At 47.0% G+C, this 25695-nt stretch overlaps 2 protein-coding genes across 4 annotated transcripts; one reads left to right on the forward strand and one right to left on the reverse strand.

Annotated features, from left to right (window-relative positions):
- Nucleotides 1-1899: 1899 nt before the first annotated feature.
- Nucleotides 1900-6832, forward strand: opa3 (outer mitochondrial membrane lipid metabolism regulator OPA3). Its single transcript, XM_055663591.1, has 2 exons — nucleotides 1900-2127; nucleotides 4679-6832. The coding sequence occupies exons 1-2, from the start codon at nucleotides 1986-1988 to the stop codon at nucleotides 5026-5028; spliced, it is 492 nt and encodes a 163-aa protein (XP_055519566.1). The 5' UTR covers nucleotides 1900-1985; the 3' UTR covers nucleotides 5029-6832.
- A 2396-nt stretch (nucleotides 6833-9228) lies between these two features.
- Nucleotides 9229-25692, reverse strand: ccdc61 (coiled-coil domain containing 61). 3 transcript variants are annotated; one of them, XR_008726318.1, is made up of 15 exons: nucleotides 25527-25691; nucleotides 23706-23939; nucleotides 22847-22929; nucleotides 20336-20496; nucleotides 19265-19417; nucleotides 18008-18224; nucleotides 15970-16052; nucleotides 14738-15003; nucleotides 14072-14150; nucleotides 13609-13745; nucleotides 13129-13207; nucleotides 12621-12684; nucleotides 12066-12138; nucleotides 10315-11059; nucleotides 9229-9939 (listed from the first exon to the last, which is right to left on the reverse strand). XR_008726318.1 is itself a non-coding variant. In XM_055663590.1 (14 exons), the coding sequence occupies exons 2-14, from the start codon at nucleotides 23848-23850 to the stop codon at nucleotides 10965-10967; spliced, it is 1632 nt and encodes a 543-aa protein (XP_055519565.1). In that variant the 5' UTR covers nucleotides 23851-23939; nucleotides 25527-25692; the 3' UTR covers nucleotides 9229-10964. The 3 variants fall into 3 exon arrangements, 2 of the variants coding, with proteins under 2 accessions (XP_055519565.1, XP_055519564.1); XM_055663590.1 differs by having other exon boundaries at nucleotides 9229-11059; nucleotides 13129-13204; nucleotides 25527-25692; XM_055663589.1 differs by having other exon boundaries at nucleotides 9229-11059.
- Nucleotides 25693-25695: the final 3 nt, after the last annotated feature.

Here is a 25695-nt window from a genome sequence, read left to right on the forward strand (position 1 = left end):
GTTTCGACGAATGCAATCAATCTGGTGTGCACAATTAAATAAGATCAAATAGAACACGTTGTCCTACAAATTTAGGCTGTGCACGCCATACGTAAGAAGAAGGGTTTCAGCCTGAAACGTTGCTTATTTCCTTCGCTCCATAGATGCTGCCTCACCCAGCTGAGTTTCTCCAGCATTTTTGTCTACCTTCGATATTCCAGCGTCTGCAGTTCCTTCTTAAACATACGTAAGAAGATGTGTCCCAGATAGAACAATGAAATTCTTATTTGCTGCAGCACAACAGAACATGTAAACATAGTACACTGTACACACTGTAAACAATATGATAAGTGAGAGAAAAAAAAGTTCAGTGTGTATATATATACACACATACTCACAAATACACACATATAAATATATATAGACACAAAATGCTGGACAGGCAGCATCTCTGGAGAGAAGGAATGGGTGACGGTTTGGGTCGAGTCCCTTCATCAGACCTTCTAAAGAAGGGTCTCGAACCGAAACGGCACCCATTAAACCAGCATCTGTAGTTCCAGTGATTGTGTAGTTCCTACACAATCACATGCATAAAAATGCAATGTCGGCAATGTGGTAGGTTGGAAGATTGGAATTACACTCCCCAAGTTTATGGGAGATGATACAGTGAAGAAAAAGGTGTACAAAGGAACTGCAGATGCTGGCTTACACTGAACATAGACACAAAATGCTGGAGTAACTCAGCCCTTTGGCCCACCGAGTCCATGCCGACCATCGATCACCTGAGCACAATTGTTCTACGTTATCCCACTTTCTCATACACACGAGGAACAATTGACCTACAAACCCCCACGTCTTTGGAATGTGGGAGGAAACCGGAGTACCCGGAGAAAACCCACTCGATCACAGGGAGAGTGCAAACTCCGTGTAGACAGTACCCTTAGTCAGGATCAAATTCGTGTCTCACGCTGTGAGGCAGCTACTCTGTCGCTGCACCACTGTGGTAAATACTTATTTCTCTTTTCGCATTCAAAAACATTAATGAATTTGTGTCCCCTCGTTTTATTGTCTCTGTAATAAGTTCACTAACTCCACTTTTGCCAATCCACTCCCATACACAAAACTCCTCAGCCAGGCTACCTCTGGTGAAAATCAGCCTCACTGCTGAGACCTGGTTGAAGGATGCAGTTCAAGTGGACTTAGTGAGCCATCTAGTGTCAGTACGTAATAATGCTAGTTAATGTCAAAAGCATAGGTAGACAAAAGTGCTGGAGAAACTCAGCGGGTGAGGCAGCATCTGTGGAGCGAAGGAAATGGGCAACGTTTCGGGCCGAAACCCTTCTTCAGACTGTGCATTCCAGGGTTGGCAGTAGTTAATTTTTTTTTTTTTTTAATCACATTTTGTTAGAACATAAAATACTACAGCACAGGAACAGGCCATTCGGCCCATCACACCTGTGCCAGCCATGATGCCAATCCAACCCACATGTTCCCTTTCTTCCCTACCTGTATATGTGTCTCTCTAAACACCTTGGTACAGGTTGGGGTAGACTGACGCCGGGCGCACAGGGTGACGCCATCACGCCGGGCGGAGAGGGCGCCGGGCGGACAGGGTGACGCAATTACGCCGGGCGGAGAGGGCGCCGGGCAGTCATGGGCACGCCATCACGCCGGGCGGAGAGGGCGCCGGGCGGACAGGGTGACGCCATCACGCCGGGCGGAGAGGGCGCCGGGCGGACAGGGTGACGCCATCACGCCGGGCGGAGAGGGCGCCGGGCGGACAGGGTGACGCCATTACGCCGGGCGGAGAGGGCGCCGGGCGGACAGGGTGACGCCATCACGCCGGGCGGAGAGGGCGCCGGGCGGACAGGGTGACGCCATCACGCCGGGCGGAGAGGGCGCCGGGCGGACAGGGTGACGCAATTACGCCGGGCGGAGAGGGCGCAGGGCAGTCAGGGTGACGCCATCACGCCGGGCGGAGGCCGAAGCGGCGCCGGGCCGTCAACATGGTGGTCGGCGCTTTCCCCATCGCCAAGCTGCTGATGCTGGGAGTGAAGCAGGTCAGCCGCCCGCTCGCCAACACCCTCAAGGCCAACGCCCGGAGGAGCCCCTTCTTCAGGGCCTACATCTGCCAGCCGCCGGCGCAGAGTGAGTGAGTTCCCGCGGCCCCGGCCGGCAGGTGCAACCTAACCTGCTGCGCCGCCTGACCGACGGCCGCCGCGGCCAATGGCATCGGAGGGGCGGGAGCCTGGCGCCCAATGAGGAGCGGGCTGGGGGAGGGGGCGGGATCTTGAGGCGATGTTTGGTTGAGGGGAAGAAAGTCACATTGAGGATGGAGAGGGGGGTGGGAGAGGGATGGAGAGAATGAAGGGGAGGGGAGGGGGGGTGGAGAATGAGTCGGTGGGATGGGATATTGGGAGGGTGGAAAGACGTGAATGTGGGGTGGGGGGAATGACAGTGGGGAGAAGTGAGAGAAATGGGGTGAGGAGGGGAATGGCAGGGAGGGGGGAATGAGGTGGGGAAGTGTGGCATAAGGGCATGGTGTGGGGGATTTACCTAGCGTGGATATGAACAGCAGTTTGCTCTCCACTAAGGACCATCAGTAAACCAGACACGTTTTAACCACCGTCCCTGCGATTCAGTACTGTGCTGCTGACCGTGACTTCTTTAATTGCAGAATTTAAGATTGAGAGGGGATCTTTTAATTACTCACTAAAATTCTAACAGGGTTGGAAACTGCTGTCTGCTGAATCATTGTTCCAGAATTCTCGGGACTTCCAGGACACCTATTCCTAGCTTTTCATAGGGGGAACATTGATTAATTCTCCGCTCAGCCTTGAGTGTTGAAAGAAAATAAACTCAGTCTGTTCAAACATGCATGACACTAAACCAGCATCTGCAGTTCATTGTGTTTAAGAGGGAACTGCAGATGCTGGAAGATCGAAGGTACACAAAATTGCTGGAGAAACTCAGCGGGTGCAGCAGCATCTATGGAGCGAAGGAAATGGGCGACGTTTCAGGCCGAAACCCTTCTTCAGACTGAAGAAGGGTTTCGGCCCGAAACGTCGCCTATTTCCTTCGCTCCATAGATGCTGCTGCACCCGCTGAGTTTCTCCAGCAATTTTGTGTACCTTCTGCAGTTCATTGTGTTCTTCCTCTTGTTCCATATACCCACCCACCCTCCATTCTAAGTGGGAAAAGTTGCCCCTCAGGTTTTTATTACATTTTGCCCCTCTCACCTTAAATCTATGCCCTCTAGTTTTAGTTTTAGAGGTATAGCATGGAGACAGGCCCTTCGGCCCATGCAACTGGTGATCCCCGCACAACTAACCTCTATCCTTCACACACTAGGGACAAAGTAGAATAATACCAAGCCAATTAACCTGCAAATCTGTATGTCTTTGAAATGGGGAGGAAACTGGAGCAACCAGAGAAAACCCACACAGGGAGAGCGTACAAACTGTACAGACAAGCACCCAGTCAGGATTGAACCTGGGTCTCTGGCGCTGTAAGACAGCAACTGTGCTGCTGCATCACCAGTTCTTGATTCGCATAGCCTGGGTAAAACATAGAAACATAGAAAATAGGTGCAGGAGTAGGCCATTCGGCCCTTCAAGCCTGCACCGCCATTAAATATGATCATGGCTGATCATCCAACTCAGTATCCCGTACCTGCCTTCTCTCCATACCCCCTGATCCCTTTAGCCACAAGGGCCACATCTAACTCCCTCTTAAATATAGCCAATGATCTGGCCTCAACTACCTTCTGCGGCAGAGAATTCCAGAGATTCACCACTCTCTGTGTGAAAAAAGTTTTCCTCATCTCGGTACCTAAAAGATTTCCCCTTTATCCTTAAACTGTGACCCCTTGTTCTGGACTTCCCCAACATAGGGAACAATCTTCCTGCATCTAGCCTGTCCAGCCCCTTAAGAATTTTGTACGTTTCTATAAGATCCCCCCTCAACCTTCTAAATTCTAGCGAGTACAAACCGAGTCTATCCAGTCTTTCAGGATTGAACCTGGGTCTCTGGCGCTGTAAGGCAGCAACTCTGCTGCTGCATCACCAGTTCTTGATTCGCATAGCCTATGGCAAGACTGCATTTACCCTATGTTTTTCCCTCATGATCTCTATAAGATCATCCCTCAGCCTCCTGCGCTTCAAGGAATAAAGTCCTAACCTGTTCCAACCTCTCCCTATACTCAGCCCCTGGCAACATCCTCGTACATCTTCTCTGCACTATTTCCAGCTGAATAAATGTGACATACGTCACACATGACAAGTCACAGTGTGTTTTGCATAGGAAGGAACTGCAGATGCTGGTTTACACCGAAGATGGACACAAAATGCTGGAATAACTCAGCGAGGCAGGCAGCATCTCTGGATGGAAGGAATGAAGGTGGGTCTCGACCCGGGACATCACCCATTCCTTCTTTCCAGGGATCCTGCCTGTCCCGCTGAGTTACTCCAGCATTTTGTGTTTATCTTCTACGTTTTGCTTACCTAAGATCTGCACTCTGTCATTGAGGGAGCGAAGGTATGTGAAGAGACGCCATATAAAGGGTGCCGAGCTACAAGTATCCTATTTTAATATAAAATCATTTTTAACACGTTCCTTTTGTGGTCCCTCTTCATTGTCGCCGGTTCCCCGATGACAGAGTGCAGACCCCATGCCTCACGCTGTGGTTCTTCTGTTGTAGTCTACCACTGGTTCGAGATGAAGATGAAGATGAGGATGATGGGGTTCAAAGGTGCTCAGGTGCAGCCCTTGAACGAGGACGTGGCGGCAGACCTGGGCTCCGAACTGCTGGGGGAGGCCATCGTCTTTCTGGTGGGAGGCGCTTGCATCCTGGCCGAATACCTACGGCAGTCATCGAACACGGCCAAGAAAGAGGAGGAACTGCGCAGCACGCTGGACAGCCTGCAGGAGCAGGTGGCTCACCTCTCATTGACTGTGGAGGAACTGGACGCGCGTCTTCGAGAAAACAACCGGCTCGTTCTGTCGCTGCCTGCTCAGGCCACAAAAGAAACTCTGGACCCATCGAAGTGAATGGAAGTTGATGTGTTCAGACTGCTGCTTTGGGTTAAGAAGCCACAGATACAGATGGGTGTAACGTTAGGCGAGGACGTTTAAATGGCCGCACACATTGACTGGGTAGATGTGTGCTCGCAGTGATATATCTTCCCTCTGTGGCAACAAGCAAGAGCCTCCCGCAGGCAGGAAGAACAGCATAGTTGGTTGACCTTCGCCCTAAAGATTTGCTGATCATGTCCAGTCTAACTGTTGCCATGTTTGTTTTAAGACCTTCCCCGCTCGAGCTGCTGTTAAGAGGTCGGAGACTGAAACTGTGATCCAGCAGCCAGTGACTCGCAGAATCCGTATTAAACCTGCAGCATTATCACCAGTAAACCCAGGCGAACAGAACTCGCGGCTACCAGGAAATCCACGCGCCTTTTGGGGAATCTTTGTCCAGCACCACTTTCCATTGAAGCATGTTTCTACAAAACTTGTCTTTCCTCCAGCACTCGCTGATACACTGACACAAATGGACTAACAAAGTCATGTCGTAACACGGAACGCCAGATGCTGGTTTATACCAAAGAAAGACATAAAATGGTGTAGTAACTCAGCAGGTCAGGCAGCATCTCTGGGGAACATGGATGCATGACGTTTCAGGTCGGGACCTTTCTTCAGTTTTCTGACCCGAAATGCCACTATCCATGTTCTCCAGAGATGCTGCCTGATCCACTGAGTTACTCCTCCATTTTATGTATATTTTTGTATAAACCAGCATCTGGAGTTCCTTGTTACTACTTTACTGTTTATCTGTGATGTTTACCCCAGTAAATGCACTTTGAGTTGTGTAATCCTGGAGTCTGGCAGAAGCTATTTTGGTGATGATGATGTAAGAGTATTATTTTATTGAACATCTAAATAAAATGGTGGGGGAATTATCTTCAGGTCCCTGAATTTAGGTTGCCTTTCCAGTGTAACTACACAGCCAGGGATCTGTAATTACTGGTTTACACCAAATCATACAAAGTGCTGGAGTAACTTAGCAAACCAGGCAGCGTCAATGGAAAATAGACAAAATTACTGGAGAAACTCAGAGGGTGCGGCAGCATCTATGGAGCGAAGGAAATAGGCAACGTTTCGAGCCAAAACCCTTCTTCAGACTTTGATTCTCCAGCATCTGCAGTTCTTTCTTGAGTAGCGTCAATGGAAAACATGGAGAGGTGACGTTTTGGGGCCCCTATCCATGTTCTCCAGAGATGCAGCCTGACCTACTGAGTTATTCCAGCACTTTGTATCCTTCAGTGTAACTAGCTTCAGCTCAATAACGCAGCCTGAACTGTAAATGCTTTGAGTTTGTACATTAAGTTGTTTCTGTCCTGAAAGATTAATTTTATAGCAGTGTATTTCTCAGAGAGCCTAGCTCTCTACCTGTATTGTTGCCCCACTCACACTTTATGGTACAACTTTCATTGCAGAGCCCAAAAGTGGGATTCATCATATGGTAGAACAGAGAAACATGCATCTCACAAACTTCAAGGGGTAAAGGGCTTGTCACTAACCTATTTGTAAAATCAAATGTAACAATAAGTGTGTTGTCTCTTAGCTGCGTGCTAAGTTCATTTTAAGCCAAATCTTTTGCAACTGTACAGAATGTGGCACTGTCAGTATTTAACACAGCGTGTAATACAGCACTTTCAACGTAGAAAATCTCAGTTGCTGATAATTCCCCCACCACCTCTTCTGTGGATAACTGCTTGTTGTGGACAGGCATGTGGGGAAAGGAATGTGACTCGATTTTCAGGTGTGGGTCTGTACTGTAAAGAAGCGTTGAAACACACGATGTCTTCACAACTAGTTTTATTACTAACATTTATATTGATACACATTTGTGCCCTAGCTGTCCGTGGTCTGTCACTGGAGCTAGAGAGAGAGCTGGAGGTGGGGAGGTTACAATTATATGGGGTCCAGGGGGGGTCTGCACCAGGTGGATGTCGCGGTGGAAGGAAACCAAATCGAAGTCCTGGCACGCACGGGCGCCCAAAAGTGTGACATTCTCAGATTCCAGCAGGTGAAAAGTGAGGGGCCGAGAGGTCTCCAGGATCGTGCAGATAAGAGTAGCCTTGCCGACTGGTACGAGCACGCCTCCCCCATAGGCATGAAGACGGGAGTCGTTGGAAGTAACCTTCTCCCCAGACCTTATCTTCTTGAAGAGGCTCACTGACATAACATTGGAAAACGCCCCCGTGTCGACCTTCACCAGAAAGGTCGTCCCATTCACAGTAACACGCACTGAGGGATCAGCTATCAGTGCAGGTGCACCCAACAGTGAAAACACTCGATTCGTCATGGGAGGAACTTGTATCAGAATCAGGGAGTCCGTGTGACTGGTGCTGGGAACTGGTTGCGTTATCAGCCTAAGCAATGTTGTTTAGACTTCTGGGAGCAGGAACAGGTTTTCTACGGGAGCGACATGCAGCAGAAAAATGATTTAGCTTCCTGCAGAAATTACAAGTTTTTCCCAGCGCAGGGCAAACATTAAATAGATGGGAGGCAAAGTTGCAGTTGGGGCAACGACGCGGGCCGTCTCTCGTGGGTGCGGGTGAGCCACGCTGGCGGGGTGGGCCATCGAACAGCCGGCGGCCAGCAGCACTGGCATAGTTAATGTCCTGAGCCACAGGTGATAGCATGGAGGCGATATAAGCAGCCATGCGAGAGGCGTGCGTAGCCTCATTCAAAGTCAGGTCGGGCTTCCTCAAAAGTTCAGCCCTTAGTTTCTTGTCCAGGAGACCGTAAACCAGGACATCCCGGATCAGTTGGTCGGGGGTCAGCGTGTCGAGGCGGCAACGCCGTGCTAGGTGACGCAACGAGGCAATGTAGGTTTCAATGTACTCCCCGGGTCTCTGGCGCCTGGTGAAAAACTTAAACCTTTCCAGTATGCAGTTGGTAGGAATGTCACACAGTGCAGTGAACTTAGCCATAAGACATACCGGGTCCTGAGCATCCTCACCAGCACCGTACTCGAACGATTCAGAACGTTCCATGGCCTCCGGGCCAGCCAGGTTGAGGAGCAGGCGTGCCTCCACCGCAGGGGTGGCATCAGGATTCACAATCGCAATGTAATGCTCGAAATCGCGCTGGAAGACAAACCACCGATTGACGATGTCGGAGTCAAACACCAGAACATCTGGTTTACGACAAGAGTTTGACATTTCAAGGCAAGGATTAAAAACAACGAAAGGTGTGGAACAGGGAGAAAAGTAAATATAAACCCCGATACACAGGAGGCGCAAAGTTCGACTATGAGCGTTGAAACACACAATGTCTTCACAACTAGTTTTATTACTAACATTTATATTGACACACATTTGTGTCCTAGCTGTCCGTGGTCTGTCACTGGAGCTAGAGAGAGAGCTGGAGGTGGGGAGGTTACAATTATACTGAAGATAACGGGGAGTGGTTAGTAGTGGTGAGGTCACTATGTTAAAGGAACATGCACTGATCTACATGTACCAAGTGATATTAGATGTAGTTAAAGGTAACATAACTCACACTCGGAACAGCCCTTAACGGGAATGGTTGACCAGGGAAGATGGCCATAAATTAAACACGTTAAAAGGAGGAATGACAAAAAATGCTGGAGAAGCGTCACCTATTCCTTCGTTCCATAGATACTGCCCCCCCTGCTGAGTTTCTCCAGCATTTATGTCTACCTTCAATTTTTCCAGCATCTGCAGTTCCTTCTTAAACAAAAGGAGGAATGACATCTATGCTGGTGTACAGAGTTCCAGGCAAACATCTTTCTTTCCCTCCCCTCTTATCCTTCCTTGTCTGTCCTGCTGATCCTTTTATCAGTGGTGCAATGCTAGTCTCTGCTATATTAAGTGCAATTAACACTTGCCTCAAGTAAAAAATATCTAATTCCTTATTCAGTGTCTGTTGTCTTATCACCAGATATGATGCTGGAGTAACTCAGCGGGACAGATAGCATCTCTGGAGAAAAGGAATGGGTGACGTTTCTGATCGAGACTTCTTCTTTGGGAGATGGTAGTCTGACGAAGGGTCTCGATCCGAAACGTCACCCATTCATAGATGCTGCCTGTCCCGCTGAGTTACTCCAGCATTTTGTGTATATCTCGGGTTTAATCCAGCACCTGCAGTTCCTTCCTACAAAATAAATATTGTTATTTGTGTATTGGTTGGCGGAATTGCATTGGTTTTAATAATAAATGTGCAGCTAAGTCGCGAGGCTCTTGAGTTTCTTGGCCCATGTAGACTGCATTCACACCTCTGTGGAGTGTCGCTGTTATACAAGTACGAGAGTGAGTATGGAACCTGCATCTATTGTAGGTGCAATGTGTTGGGGTTCTTTTTGATTAAAATGATCAACACTGATTTTGTTGGAATTAAAAGATTTATTTACAAAAAGATTGTAGAAAAATCAGTACAAATAAAGTCTATTGAATGTATTTGAGTACTTTCATTCCCCCCCCCTCCTGGGACACAACGCAGCTCTGGCATATTAACAATCGCAACCGTCCTGAAGGTGGCATCAGCTTGGGTGTAAGAGCATAGCCTGGAAAATGGTGCAAGAGTCGAATAGCAGGCCATCCATTCCCAGCTCAAAGAGCCCAAGGAGCCAGGACTGTCACCTCTCCCTGTAGATCAAGGGTTCCCAACCTGGGGTGAATTTACCTCCAGGGGATACATTTCGCCGACCCAGGGGGTAAATTTGTTGATTGTGGATTTGTAGATATTTTTTCTCATTGACGGACTGTGTTTGGTTCTGGTATACCGGGATCTGTTCATCATTAGTTGTTCATAAATACGTGAAATGACATTGTTATGTGCTATTAAAGATGCCAGGGGTAAACGGGACAATCAAGGTTGGGAACCCCTGCCGTAGATACTTAAATATCTTTGTATTAAACTCATAGAAACAAGGAACTGCAGATGCTGGTTAATACACAAAAGGACATAAAGTGCTGTAGCTGCTGGGTCCACAAGTCCAGATCAGAGAAACACATGCACTTTCCAACCTGAGGTATTTGTGTGCAACAGCACACCAAACATGCAACACTATAGGCGAGATTCCACAGAAGATAGACACAAAATGCTTGAGTAACTCAGCGGGACAGGCAGCATCTCTGGAAAGAAGGAATGGGCAACGTTTCAGGTCGTGACCCTTCTTTAGATCGACCCGAAACGTCACCTATCGTTTTCTGCAGAGATGCTGCCTGACCCGCTGAGCTACTCCAGCACTTTATTCCTTTTTCTTTTGTTAACCAGTATCTGCAGTTCCTTGTTTTGACACATTAGGACTGATCAGGACTTCATCCATTTCCAGAGATCACGGAGTCTAGCATCATTCTACTATCCTGCCGACCATGTTCCATGGTACAGTATTTCAGCAAAGCCAGAGTGCTCACCTCCTCCCCATTGAATGCTCATCTCAGAGGGACTGGACGTCAATAAATCCCACCAGAATATCACGTGGGACACAGCAGGCAGGAGAGGGAGTGGTCACTCCTGCGGAAACACTACATTAGCATCTGTCAGATCATTTATGCCTGGCAGGTGTAACTCTGGCCAATAATAGCACATAACAGATTGTAGGACCAGTAAAAATGCAAACTTTCAATGTCCGAACCATGAGAAATGTCCTAACTGTAGTTATAAAATAAATTAGTCTCAGTCCTGTGTTACTCTTGCCTGTTCAAGTTGACAGTAGTCAAACATTCACCATTGCACAGAACCTGTTTTTTTTTTCTCTTCCTATTTACAATAAGCTAACAGATACACAGTTCTGGAGAGTGAAGGCTTTGTTAAGTAGTGTTGGCTTTGTTGGTTCAGGCAGGTGGTGTGTGGGGAGGGGAGGCTGTGCCCAAGTTCAGACACAGTCTCACCCACCAGCCCTGCCCTCCCTGGCACATTCCTTGTCGACGGTCTAACGGAAGTGGTCAGTGCTCCACTCACTCCGTCCGTGCTCCCAGTTTCCTCATGTATTCTTGCAACGCGTTTAACCGCGCATCGATTTCAGAAAGGTCGCAGGAATCCAGGTAGTTTTCTAGGGGAAAAAAGTGCACAAAAGCAGAGTTTTTATATAAAAAAATAAAATTAAAAAAAATAATTTACATAGAAGCATAGAAAATAGGTGCAGGAGTAGGCCATTCTGCCCTTCGAACCTGCACCACCATGGCTGATCATCCAACTCAGTATCCTGTACCTGCCTTCTCTCCATACCCCCTGATGCCTTTAGCCACAAGGGCCACATCTAACTCCCTCTTAAATATAGCCAATGAACTGTGGCCTCAATTATCTTCTGTGACAGAGAATTCCACAGATTCGCCTCTCTGTGTGAAAAATGTTTTTATCATCTTGGTCCTAAAGGATTTCCCCTTTATCCTTAAACTGTGTGACCCCTTGTCCTGGACTTCCCCAACATCGGGAACAATCTTCCTGCATCTAGCCTGTCAACCCCCTAAGAATTTTGTAAGTTTCTATAAGATCCCCCCTCAATCTTCTAAATTTAGATAATTAAACTCAAATATTTCAATGTCAGAACCATGAGAAATGTCCTAACTATAGTTATAAATTAAATTAGTCTCAGTCCTCTGTTACTCTTGCCTGTTCAAGTTTTTACCCAGTTCCCTCTTCATAGTTACTACTTAATCAGCCTCCACTGCAACCTATGTACCAGCTCTTAAACCCAGCAGCTCAATACCCTAAGGGGTAAAAGCAAAAGTTGCTCCTTTTGCATTTAGTCTGTACATTATCCCAACATTTTAATAAACAGACAGGTACATGGATAGGACAGGTTTGGAGTTCTGTTTAGTTTATTGTCACGTGCACCTAGGTACGGTGGAAAGCTTTTCGTTGCATTCTAACCAGTCAGCAGAAACTATACGACACGATGACACTTTAAAGACAATACACGAGGGATATGGACCAAACGCAGCTAGGTGGGACAAGTGTAGGTGGAGTATGTTGGGCGAATTGGGCCGGTTTCCACGTTGCATCCCTCTATCACTTTGCGTTGGATGTGAGCAGATTCCAATTATACCACCTCTTACCTTTGTCAGACTTTAACTTGTTTAACATTGTTGGGGTGCTGGCCAGACGCTTCGGTTTTGGCTTCCTCGGAGGCTGAAGAAACAGGAGATAAAATGCTGGGGTCATTTCTTGGGATTTTGCTGCAAAGGATTCCATTCAGGCCACCGTGCCAATGTCAGCTCTGTGAACAAGCCTTACACTTCATTCCACACTCTGTTCGTTCACTAGATCCCTGCTGCAATTTCCCTCTTTCAGATAACTAACAATCGATTTCAAAAAGCTACAATTCAATCTGCTTCCACCACCCACAAAGAAGGCAATACCAAACGTTTTGTTTAGGATGTTGAAGGAAGGAGATGGAAATGAAAATTATGTTCTCCACAAGATTACACCAGGACTAAGCCTCAATCAATATCCCTAAAGCCGACCTTCGTGTTGCTGCGGTTGGGTACTTGCCATTCATAAAGTCGCAGTGAAGCAAATGCAGCAACCAAAGTATGTACAAAACGATTTTATTGGCTGCAAGTAACTTGGAAGAATGAGAGTGGCAGGGATTCCATAAACCAGGGACTCACCAAGTTGGGGCTGGTCCAGGAAGCTGACCCCAACGGTCGTCTTGGTTTTCTGACTCTTTGCAATCTGTTGGAGGGGAGAGAGAGGAATCAGCTGTTTAGTTTTAGTTTTAGTTTAGAGATACAGCGCAGAAACAGGCCCTTCGGCCCATTGAGTTTGCGCCGACCAGCGTATCCGGCAGATTAACACACCAGGGACAAATTTACATTTATACCCAGCCAATTAACCTACAATCCTGTACGTCTTTGGAGTGTGGGAGGAGACCAAAGATATCAGAGAAAACCCACGCGGTTACGGGGAAAATGTACAAACTCCGTACGGACAGCACCCGTAGTCGGGATTGAACCCGGGTCTTTGGCACCGTGAGGCAGCAACTCTACCGCTGCACCACCGTGTTCTTTTAACACACAATGAATCTGACACTCACTATAGATACTTCCTAGTCTACACTGGCTCCAATTCACCACACACACCCAGTGGCAACTCTGTCCACTTCAATCACTTCATTACCTGGATTTGGCTGGTGCCCCGTTGTCCTCACAGTCGCTGGCCGAGCTCGCCGACGAGAATCTGATTCGGAGATTTTCTGCTGCAGAAGAGTTGCAAAGTTGTGAGCGCGATTCCCATCCCAGAAGGGCAGGTCCCTGTTCAGTACTGACCATGGAGGCTGCAGGACCCCAGACCCCATAGACCCCAACAGGACCATGGAGGTTGCAGGCCTCCAGACCCCATAGACCCCAACATGACCATGGAGGTTGCAGGCCTCCAGACCCCAACAGGACCATAGAGTCTGCATGACCTCCAGACTACAACATGACCATGGAGGGAGGCTGCACGGCCTCCAGACCCCATAGACCCCAACACGACAAAAGTACCCCCGCGCCAGGTCCCCCCCCGCCCTCCTCACGGCAGTTCCCCCACGCCCGGTCCTCCTTTGCTACTTCCCCAAAACACCCATCCCTCCACACCACGTCCCCCACAGGCCCCTACCCGACGAGCTCCGAGCGCGAGTCCGACCGGCCTCCTGCATCCTGCAGTTGCTGCCTTCCCGAGAGCAAGTCCGGGACTTGGGGCGCCCCCGCTCATCGCTGGTCAGGCCGTTCAGGTCCCTGTGGACCTTCCTCAAGCTGCACAAGAGATTTAGGGGGGGGAGGGTTAAAAGTCAACGTGAAGGTAAATCGCGGGGCCTCAGCGGCAACGGTGGAGAGGTCGGTGCGGCGCTCGATGATATCACCGACTGACGGATGAAAGTGAGGCCGCCGCAGCCGGGGAGACAATGGAGGACTGGGCGTGGGGGGCCGTCGTGAGGGGGTGGAGGAGGAGAATAAACGGGGATACTTTAACTGTGTACGCGCCCTTTATGTGGCGACTATTCGCATACCTTGGGCACGCAATCAAAGAATTTCACTGCGACTTGTCACGTGGCAATAAAGCATTCATTCATTCAACTTACTTCCGCTGGTCGGCCTCCTTCTGTTTGCTTTTCTTGTCGTGAACGTACGCAGTGGGATCGAAGCGGTGCTGTCGAATGCCTGAGGGAAAGAAAACCCACGCGGGTAAGACCGTTGACCACAAACTCGTCCGACGCCCGGTTCCGCACCAACATCGAACACCCAACACACATTGCAACCCAAGTGCAGAGCCTTTTACCGGACTCGTGCTGGGGGATTTAGAGATGCCGTGTACAGACCAACCAGGGAACTGTAGTCTGCATCCAGTACTGAGGATTCTTTCATGCCCGCTGATGCCACAAGCTGCTGGAAACCCAATAAGTGATTTAAATCAATTTATTTATTTATTCATATTCTATGTCGCTCTTTCAGGGAGATGCTAACTGCATTTCATTGTCTCTGTATTGTACACTGACGTTGAATCGAATCTGAAGTCACAAAAATCAAGGGTTTAGACCCGAGGATACAGGTTTAAGGCAAGGGGGGGAAAGATTCAATTGGAACCTGAAGGGTAACTATTTTTTACACGACATCCGATAGGTGGGTGTGTGGAATGGGCTGCTGGAGGAGGTAGTTGAGGCAGGTACTATCGCAACGTTTAAGACACAGTTAGACAGGTACATGGATAGGACAGGTTTAGAGGGATGACGTTTTGGGGTGCAGTGTACCTGTTGGAGAGGGGGTCAGCTTGGGCACGAGGCATCGATCTCCTTGCTGGCTCTCCCGGGAGGATGATCTGTCACTCCGACGGAACGATGTCTGGCGGCCACTTCTCTCTCTGGACGTGGACCTCCCCCGGTCTCGGGAATCTGCCCACTGCTGGCTCCGGTCCCGCGTGGCCGACCGACTGTCGCCCCTGCTCTGGGTGCGCCGGCCAGAACTGAGGCTGTAATTCGAGCGGCTTTGTGGGGAGGGACCGGCTGGAGTGATTCGACTGGAATGAAAGGGGAGAGGGGGCAGGTGGGGAAAAGAGTACGATTTAAAATCTGCAGATAATAGTAGAACTGTGAGTAGGATAGGCATGTCCTTGGCCTCCTACACTGGCAGAGTGAGGCACAGTGCACACTGGAGGAACAGCACCTCATATTTCGCTTGGGCAGCTTACACCACAGCAGTATGAATTAGATTATTTCCCACTTCTATATCCTTGTAGTAATAATAATAATAATAATCTTTATTTATATAGCACTTTTCAACAAAACCAGTATTTGAACCAAAGTGCTTTACAGAGATTGATTAAATTAATTGAACAGATCAAATGTCAATATATCCATACAAAACAAAAAAGAGAAAAAAAAAAAGACACAGAAAAAAGACACAGAACAGTACACTATAGAAATCAACATGAACCGTCCCCCCACAGCAGAATTCACTGTGAGGGAAGGCACTAAAAATATCCAGTTCTCCCCCTCATAGTCCATAGTAGAGTGCAGAGGGTAACTGTACTGACAGGTTCAAGTTCAAGTGAGTTTATTGTCATGTGTCCCTGTATAGGACAATGAAATTCTTGCTTTGCACAGAACAGTAGGCATTGACTACAAAACAGATCAGTGTGTCCATATACCATAATATAAATATATACGCACATGAATAAATAAACTGATAAAGTGCAAATAACAGAAATTGGGTTCATAATAATCTGAGTTTTGTCCGAGCCAAGTTTAATAGCCTGATGGCTGTGGGGAAGTAGCTATTCCTGAACCTGGTTGTTGCAGTCTTCAGGCTCCTGTACGATCTGCCTGAAGGTAGCAGGGAGATGAGTAGGTGGCCAGGATGGTGTGGATCTTTGATGATACTGCCAGCCTTTTTGAGGCAGCGTGGTTTAATTAACTCAACACAGAATTGACGGCCAGGGTGAAGCAGGTTTTGGTGCAAATGGAGTTCCAAGTCACAAACTCACCCTCTCTTGTACAGACCCAGCTCGATCGACAGGTTCTTCACCCGTAGCTTCAGTTTCCGCTCTGAAGCCTTCACCTCTTCAAGCTGTGGGAAGAATTCGAAAGACAAACAAACAATAATTTTGTGCTGAAACTGGAGAACTTGAGGGCCTGTCGCACTGTACGAGAGTTCTCCCGATTCGAACTCGGAGAATGTGGTAGCGGGTCCGTAGGAGTTCGCGGATCTCGTAGCGGCTCGTACGAGTAAAAAGTAACCATTTTTTTCCATCACGAGTATTTTTTTACTCGTGGACATTTTTCACAGTGTTTCCCCGAGTACCTACCGTTACTCGTACGAGCCGCTACGAGACATCCACGAACTCCTACGGACCCGCTACGGACATTCTCCGAGTGAATCAGGGGAAAATACGGGAGAACTCTTGAATTGCCTCGTACAGTGGGACAGGCCCTTTAGGCTTCAGGTTGAGAAGATAAAAGTAGATCTTAAAATCATGAATGATCAAAAATCACGAACCAGAGGACATAAGTTTAAGGTGAGAGGGGAAATATTGTCGGGTACCTTTTTCACACAGAGGGGGGTGGGTGTGTGGAACAAGCTGCCAGAGGAGGTAGTTGAGGCTGGGACTATCGCAACGTTTAAGAAACATTTAGACAGGTACGTAGATGGGACAGGTTTAGAGGAATATAGGCCAAATGTACGCAGGTGGGACAAGTGTAGATGGGACATGTTAGCTGGTGTGGGCAGGTTGGGCTGAAGAGCCTGTTTCCACACTGGATGAGTCCATGACTATCAGTTTTGAATTGCGCCAGTAAGATATCTGTTTCCAGTGGCAGAAATAAGATTTAAGATAGATAAAAGATTGCAACCTTCACATGGTCCACCCTGTTTCGACGAATGCAATCAACCCGGCGTGCACCATCAAATAGAACAAGTTGTCCTACACCTTTAGGCTGTGCACGCCATAAGCAAGAAAAAGAAGACTGATCTCATTATTCCCCAATATAAGTTCATGGACACAAAATTCAATATCACAGTACACAAACACTATTCATTTTTCACTGAAGACAGACACAAAATGCTGGAGTAACTCAGCGGGACAGGAAGCATCTCTGGATGGAAGGAATGGGTGACCCTTCGGGTCGAGACCCTTCTTCAGACCGATCTATTCTGCATTTTCCTTGATCTGCACCCCTTTGATGTTTCGTTTTCACACCTTACCCTTCCTTAGAAATTAGGTGCAGGAGTAGGCCATTCGGCCCTTCGAGCCTGCACCGCCATTCAATATGATCATGGCTGATCATCCAACTCAGTATCCCGTACCTGCCTTCTCTCCATACCCTCTCATCCCCTTAGCCACAAGGGCCACATCTAACTCCCTCTTAAATATAGCCAATGAACTGGCCTCGACTACCCTCTGCGGCAGAGAGTTCCAGAGATTCACCACTCTCTGTGTGAAAAAAGTTCTTCTCATCTCGGTTTTAAAGGATTTCCCCCTTATCCTTAAGCTGTGACCCCTTGTCCTGGACTTCCCAACATCGGGAGCAATCTTCCTGCATCTAGCCTGTCCAACCCCTTAAGAATTTTGTAAGTTTCTATAAGATCCCCTCTCAATCTCCTAAATTCTAGAGAGTATAAACCAAGTCTATCCAGTCTTTCTTCATAAGACAGTCCTGACATCTCAGGAATCAGTCTGGTGAACCTTCTCTGCACTCCCTCTATGGCAATAATGTCCTTCCTCAGATTCGGAGACCAAAACTCTACGCAATACTCCAGGTGTGGTCTCACCAAGACCCTGTACAACTGCAGTAGAACCTCCCTGCTCCTATACTCAAATCCTTTTGCTATGAATATCTGTCTCCCTCTCCCCTGACTCTCAGTCTGAAGAAGGGTCTCGACCCGAAACGTCACCCTTTCCTTCTATCTAGAGATGCTGCCTGTCCCGCTGAGTACCGAGAGCATTTTGTGTCTATCTTCGGTTTAAACCAGCACCTGCAGTTTCTTCTGACACATTGATCTTTCACTGCTCTCCCAAGCCTCACCTCATCCAGGGCCTGGTGGTATTCCTGGTTCCGCTTGCTTGCCGCTCTCTGGCTTTTTGTTTTCTCCTTCATCAGCTCCTGCTCCAAGCCTTGGATGACCTTCTTCAGGATTTTGATGTCTTTGGCAACATTGGCTGTGTTGGAAAGCTTCACCTGCTCCTGGAGCTGCAGAATCATTACCTCCAGCTCCTGTTTCTCCTGCAGTAGCTTGTCAAACCTGAGGAGCAGAGAGAGTAGGCACTGCAATTAACTCCACCCTCATTAGATCTTCAATATCTCAACCATCAAAGGCAGTGTGAAGGTGAAATACAATCATCCTTAGAAGTGCTGCTGGAAAGCCCGAGACCCATGAAAGTGCAAAATACTTTACATCCCCCTAAAAATATTAATGGAGGAGCGTTGATTATCAGAGATAATTGAGGAGCAGCGCCTCATATTTCGCTTGGGTAGTTTACACCCCAGCGGTATGAACATTGACTTCTCCAATTTCAGGTAGTCCCTGCTTTCTCCCTCCTTCCCCTCCCCTTCCCAGTTCTCCCACAAGCCTACTGTCTCCGCCTCTTCCTTTCTTCTTCCCGCTCCCCCCCCCACCCTCACATCAGTCTGAAGAAGGGTCTTGACCCGAAACGTCACCTATTTCCTTCGCTCCATAGATGCTGCCTCACCCGCTGAGTTTCTCCAGCACCTACCCATAAAAATATTGATTGGTACAGGTGTCGGGGGTTATGGGGAGAAGGCAGGATGAGATAGATCAGCCATGATTAAATGACAGAGAGGACATGATGGGCCGAATGGCCCAATTCTGCTCCTATCACTTCTGACCTTATTCAGCCCTGCATCATCTGTGCTTGTACACAAGTAAACATGATACTTCTTGTGAGTGAAAATGCTAACCAAGACTAGGATGAGGAGACAAATCTGACTGTGGCAACTACCTATGGCCAGGGTCATCCTCAAAGTCAATCGAGTTTGAGTTGAGTTCACTGTCACCCCCCCCGACACCCTCGCATATCAAGAATCTGTCAATCTCTGCCTTGAAAACATCTATTGACCTGGCCTCCACAGCTGTCTGTGGCAAGGAATTGGATGCATTACCCTCCGAATAAAGAAATTCCTTCTTATCTCCTTTCCCGAAAGGTGTCACATACACATTTACACTTGTTGTCAAAAATAATCTTCTCGGGAAGGCAGCGTAAAGAGAACACATCTGAAACAAAAAGGGTCAGAGGGGTTGGAGTAAAGGTGGTCAACACTTACTCTGCCCTCAGCCTGCGGAGCTCTGTGTCACGATAATCCATGCCCTGCTTCGACCTCATCGCCGCCAGCTCCTCTTTCAGCCCCCGGATTACTTTCTGGAGAGCCACTGGATCAGGCTTCCCAGCGTAGGGGAGTGGCAGAGGGTAATGAATCCTGCAGACGTCACAGACAGACAATCAACTGCTATTTCAACGTTTTTCTCACCTTGTACCTTGTGGTCATCACTTCCAAGAGTCCACCAGAGTCCATACTGGAAGTTGGACAACTTTATACTGGACAATTTTTACATTTTATCAAGCCAATTAACCTACAAACCTGTACGTCTTTGGAGTGTGGGAGGAAACCGAAGATCTCGGAGAAAATCAAAGCAGGTCACGAGAAGAACATACAAACTCCGTACAGACAGCACCAGTGGTCGGAATCGAACCTGGGTCCCCGGCGCTGCATTTTGCTGTAAGGCAGCAACTCTACCGCTGCGCCACCGTGACCGCTCCTCCTCCCCCCTCACCCCGACCAAGAGACAGCAGGGAAACAGGCCCTTCATCACAGACCAGTTCAGCTTAGTTTATTGTCACGTGTACCGAGGTACAGTGAAAACTTTACAAATCACCCATTCACACCAGCTCTATGTCATCGAGCCGAATTGGACGGGCCACGTCGCCCGATCACCTTTTAATTTATAAATAACTATAAAGTACAAAAGTGTAAAATCAAATTAAAAGGATGAAGCTATTCTGTATTATTCCCTTAATTATTTACCAATAAGATCGTATTCATCTCAACATAAGCACCAATAGCATCTGCAGTTCCTTCCTACCCATAATAAATGGTAGGGCAAGAAGGGTCTTGGCCCAAAACGTCACCCATTCCTTCTCTCCAGAGATGCTGCCTGTCCTGCTGAGTTACTCCAGCTTTCTGTGTCTATCTTCAGTTTAAACCAGCATCTGCAGTTCATTCCAACACAATTTATTGTAACTGGTAGGTTTAAGTTGACTGAAGGTGTAAGCTTTGTCAAGCCTGATGCAAACTTGTGGAACGGCCATAAATACCTCGGAGGGTCTTGCAACGTACCTGTCAAACTCCACCGAGTAGATGAGGATGAGATAGCGTTTAGCGTTGAGGGCCCCGGACTTCGGTGGCGGCACTTGTCTCATTCCAACGCCAGTTTTACGGTTTCTCAGCAGCTCCAGGTCAGAATAGGTCAGCAAGTCAAGGGTCACCGATTCACTGTTCTGTAAAAAAAATAAAATAAAGGACATAGTCAAAAAAATGATGCAGTCCGAATACTAATGCTGGCCCACACTGGTAATGAGAGTTCAAGTTCCACCAGTTTCTTTAAGGGCAGCACAATGGCGTCACGAGTAGAGGCATTGCCCCAGAGTATCAGAGACTAGGGTTCAATCCTGACCTCTGCTGCCGTCTATGTGGAGTTTGCACGTTCTTCCAGTGACTGTGTGGGTTTTCCCCTGATTAAGTTTAGAGATACAGCACGGAAACAGGCCCTTCAGCACACCGTGTCTGTGCCGGCCAGCGATCCCCACACGCCAACACTATCTCCTACACATACGAGGGACAATTTTACATTTATACCAAGCCAATTAACCTACAAACATGTACGTCTTCGGAGTTTGGGAGGAATGCGGGAGTGTATGTGTTGATTTATTTTTAAACTTAATTAACTATCTTGGGTTTGTTTTTATGTTGCCTAACGAGTACCCATTATGCTGCTGCAATTAAGAATGTCATTGTTCGTTCCGGTATATGCGACAATTAAACATTTTTAAATCTTACAACCATAATCCGATCAAGCAAATTCAGTACGGTTTCGTGGAGAATAAATCACGCCTGACTGATTTATACAAGATATTTTTGTAGACATCCTGACCAAAGAGGAAAGAGGGGAATCAGCAATTAGGGATGTATGGTGTTTGATCTTCCAGAATGCATTCAACATATTATTTCTCACAAGTTTAAGTCACAAGATAACACCCCAGGGTGTTAGAGGTAAAATTCTGGCTAACAACCAGGAATCAGCAATTAGGGATAAGGGTGTCATTTTCAGATTGGCAATCTGTGACCCAAGCGACATGGCAATAATCACTGCTGAAACCATAGCTGTTACAATATAAACCAATGACTTGGAGGAAGGAAGTGAAAGCATAGTAGCCAAATTTGCAAATGACACAAAAACAAATGGGAAGTAAAGTTGCAAGTAGAATATAGTTTACAGATTGTATAGTTAAGTTAGGCAAGTGGGCAAAAGGTTAGCACATGGAGTTTATTGTGGAAACGGGCAAAGTTCATTTCGGGAGGAAGGAACAAAGGAACAGAATAACATTACAGAGGCTAGCAAATATGTTGTGATAAAAACTGATGTGATTAGTGAAGCAAATGCAATCATTCCACAGGCCGACTAGTCAGCTGTTCAAAGCTCTTCCATTCAAATTCTGTGTGTTTGGTATGTGGACAAATACTCTCTTGAACTTCTATAACTTTAATTTAGTTTATAGATACAGTGCAAAAACAGGCCCATACCGACCAGCAATCTCTGCACAAAAGCACTATCCTACACTTTCTAGAGACATTTTTTTGCATTTATATCAAGCTAATTAACCTACAAACCTGTATGTATTTGGAGCGCAAGAGGAGACCGAATGTCTCGGTGAGAACCCATGCGGTCAGGGGAAGAATGTACAAACTCCGTACAGACAGCGCCCGTAGTCGGGATCGAACCCGGGTTTTTGGAACCCGGTGTATTAAAGGAAGCATATTGACTGGTTGTATCGCAGCCTGGTATGGCATCTCGAACACCCAGGAACACAGAAGAGAGAGTCACAGCGTGGAAACGGGCCTTTCGGCCCAACTTCCCACTCCGGCCAATATGTCCCAAACAACATACATGGGACAAGCTGGTAATGGAAGTGATGGAGGAAGATACTATTATTTAAATGGACAGGTACATGGATAGGAATGGTTTAGAGGAATACGAGTCAGATGCAGGCAAGTGTGGGACCAGCACATTTGGTAGGCATGGATATGTTGGGCCAACAGGCCTGTTTCTGTGCCTTTGCCTTAAGGGCGACAGATAGCACAATGGGCTAAGAGTTCGGCTGGCGACCGGAAGGTAGCCGGTTCAAATCCCGCTTGGAGTGCATACTGTCGTTGTGTCCTTGGGCAAGACACTTCACCCACCTTTGCCTGTAATGGAATGGCGGCAGGCGCGGGCACACCGCGACGCCCTGTGTCTCCCTTTCAAGGGAGATGCTAAAAATGCATTTCGTTGTCTCTGTACTGTACACTGACAATGACAATAAATTGAATCATTTCATTTCATCATTTCATTTCATTTTTTTTAATGACTCGCTTAATCAATGGATATTTTTAAGGCAGAGATAGACAGATTCTTGACTAGTAAGGGGTTATGGGGAGAAGGCAGGAGAATGGAGTTTGGAGGGAGAGATAGATCACCTGTGATTGAATGGCGGAGTAGACATTATGGGCCGAATGGACTAATTCTGCTCCTATCACTTATGACTCACTTCCTTCAGTGCTACTATCAGATGAAACTAATATTAAATGTACCTTTGTGATGGCTGATTCCAACATGTTGCAGAAAATGGAGAACTGTTTGAAGTTTCCAGTTTTGTGAGTGACATCCTCAATATCTGCAGCATAAAAATAAAATCCGTCAGGTAGCTGTGAACATCTCACACAAAAGGTTTAGCCTCCTACCTTTTTCCAAATAATAATTAATAATTATTACTGTTAAATGCTTCAGATTTGGAATGGGAAACAGATTTAATAGTTCCCCAAGATATTATAAGACACACAGAGTGCTGGAGTAACTCAGCGGGTCAGGCAGCATCGCTGGAGAAAATGGATAGGTGATGTTTTTGGATCAGAGTCCGAATCCGGAGTTGCTGCCTGATCCGCTGAGTTACTCCGGTACTTTGCGTCCTTTTGTGTAAACCAACATCTGCAGTTCCTTGTTTCCATACAGGCACCTTGCTTTTAAAGGGTGTTTGATTTTCTAATTTTCAGAATGACGTGTTTGTCTAATTAGACCCAAAGTTTAACTTACACACTATATTCAGAATAAGCCGCACAGATTTATGACTGGTAAACTTACACATTGGCATTCAAAGTCACCTTGTAAGTTCAGTTTTGCTTAACAGAAAGATAACTCAAATGAGTGCCTGCAGCAATTAGGTTACATGTTTAAATGTATCTACCTTTGGTATATATTTTGGCAATTAGTTTAATTTAGTGTGGAGATACAGCGGGGAATCAGGTCCTGCAGCCCACCGGGTCCGCGCCGACTAGCGATCCCCAGACACTAGCTCTATCCTACACGTTAGGAACAATTTACAATTTTTACCAAAGCAGGAGAAAGGAATGGACACATTCTAATTGCATGGGGAAAGTGTAGCATTGTACTCACAAGCAGCTTCAAATTCTCCTCTCCACTGCTCAGATGTCAGTCGGTCCTCGACTTGCACTTCCAACACATCCCCAGTTACCATCATGGTGATAATATAGTCAATCCCTCGGAACACATAGTTTGCTTGTATTAGACCTCCTTCCATGGTGCAGGATATTAATGTGCAGGACTGTATTGCAGGACAAGTTGGCAAGACTCAGTGCGTCTTGAAGGTGGCAACATGCAATTATAATTCTAAGGAAAAGAAAAACAGTAAAAATGATTAGAAACAGCATTAAAATGTTCAATTTCACTAATATTCTGGAAAGGATTTCAAATTGAACAAGGATATCGACTCGAAACGTGGGATGGGAGATTGCAACCTTCACGTGGTCCGCCCTGTTTCGACGAATGCAATCAACCCGGCGTGCACAATCAAATAGAACAAGTTGTCCCACAACTTTAGGCTGTGCACACCATACGCAAGAAGAAGAAGACCCGAAACATCACCTATTCATTTTCCCCAGAGATGCTGTCTGGCCCACTGAATTACTCCAGCATTTTGTGTTTATCTTCGGTGTAAACCAGCATATGCAGTTCCTTCCTACCCAACTAAATTAATTATGCCCTAACTCTTCCACAGTTGATATTGATTTACATAGACTGGAATGAAAAACTTGTTTCAGGTCAGCACAGTGGTGCAGCGGGTAGAGCTGCTGCTTCATAGCACCAGAGACCCAGTTTTGATCCTGACCTCGGATGCTGTCTGTGGAGTTTGAACGTTCTTCCTGTGACCTGGTTTCCTCCCTCATCCCAAAGACGTGCGGGTTTTTAGGTTAATTAGCCTCTGTAAATTGCTCCCTGGTGTGCAAGTAGTGGATTGGCCGAATGGCCTAATTCTACTCTCTACGTTAGACTTGAGATGTGCAGCGTGTAAACAGGCCCTTCGGCCCAACAGGTCCGCACCTACCAGCGATCACCCATTCATTTGTTTATTCTACACACCAGGGACAAGTTACAGAAACCAATTAACCTACAAACCAGCACATCTTTGGAATGTGGGAGGAAACCGGAGCAAACCTAAGTGGCCACAGGGAGAACGTACAAACTCCGTACAGACAACACCCGTAGTCAGGATTGAACCCGTGTCTCTGGCGCTGTAAAGCAGCAACTCTACTGCTGCACCACTGGTCTGCATGGTTGGACTTGATTGGACAACATGCAAAACAAAGCTTTTTACTGTACCTCAGTAGAGGTGACAATAAGAAACTAAACGTAAACTAGAAGGATCCCGACCCCAAATGTCACCTATTACTTTTTCTCCAGAGATGCTGCCTGACACACTCACTTACTCCAGCATTTTAGTGCAAACCAGCAAAGCAGTTCCTTCCCACACATCTCCAAAGGCAACTTAGGCTAAAAAGAGACACAAAAGGCTGGAGTAACTCAGGGGGTCAGACAATATCTCTAGAGAAAAGGAATGATAACATAATAGAAACATAGAAAATAGATGCAGAAGTAGGCCATTCAGCCCTTCGAGCCTGCACCGCCATTCAATATGATCATGGCTGATCATCCAACTCAGTATCCTGTACCTGCCTTCTCTCCATACCCCCTGATCCCTTTAGCCACAAGGGCCACATCTAACTCCCTCTTAAATATAGCCAATGAACTGTGGCCTCAACTACCTTCTGTGGCAGAGAATTCCAGAGATTCGTCACTCTCTGTGTGAAAAATGTTATAATAATAATAATAATAATAACGTAATAATAACAATAAACATAAAATTATAATGGGACTTCTTATAATGCGCCCCCTTTAACTTGAACCTTAACCACTCACATTTCTTCATCTCCCTCTTCTTTCTCCTCCTGTTTCCTCTTCTGCCTTCACTTGTTCCTCTATTTTTTCTCCTTCTGCTTCTCCTCTGCTTCTTCCACCTCTTGTTCTCCTCCTTCTTCTTCTCCTCCTGTTTCCTCTTCTTCTGCCTTCTCCTTCTCTCCTCCTTTTG

Source organism: Leucoraja erinacea, chromosome 38 (assembly GCF_028641065.1).
Source record: "Leucoraja erinacea ecotype New England chromosome 38, Leri_hhj_1, whole genome shotgun sequence".
Taxonomy (NCBI): domain Eukaryota; kingdom Metazoa; phylum Chordata; class Chondrichthyes; order Rajiformes; family Rajidae; genus Leucoraja; species Leucoraja erinaceus.

Bases quoted from the DNA above. Each gene is read 5' to 3' on its own strand.
- opa3 (XM_055663591.1), top strand. From the start codon at position 1,986: ATGGTGGTCGGCGCTTTCCCCATCGCCAAGCTGCTGATGCTGGGAGTG. The intron at 2,128-4,678 runs GTGAGTGAGTTC...CTTCTGTTGTAG, and splicing joins CTGCCAGCCGCCGGCGCAGA to TCTACCACTGGTTCGAGATG.
- ccdc61 (XM_055663589.1), bottom strand. From the start codon at position 23,850: ATGGAAGGAGGTCTAATACAAGCAAACTATGTGTTCCGAGGGATTGAC. The intron at 22,930-23,705 runs GTGAGTACAATG...TTTATGCTGCAG, and splicing joins AGGAGAATTTGAAGCTGCTT to ATATTGAGGATGTCACTCAC. The intron at 19,418-20,335 runs GTACGTTGCAAG...TGACGTCTGCAG, and splicing joins TACTCGGTGGAGTTTGACAG to GATTCATTACCCTCTGCCAC.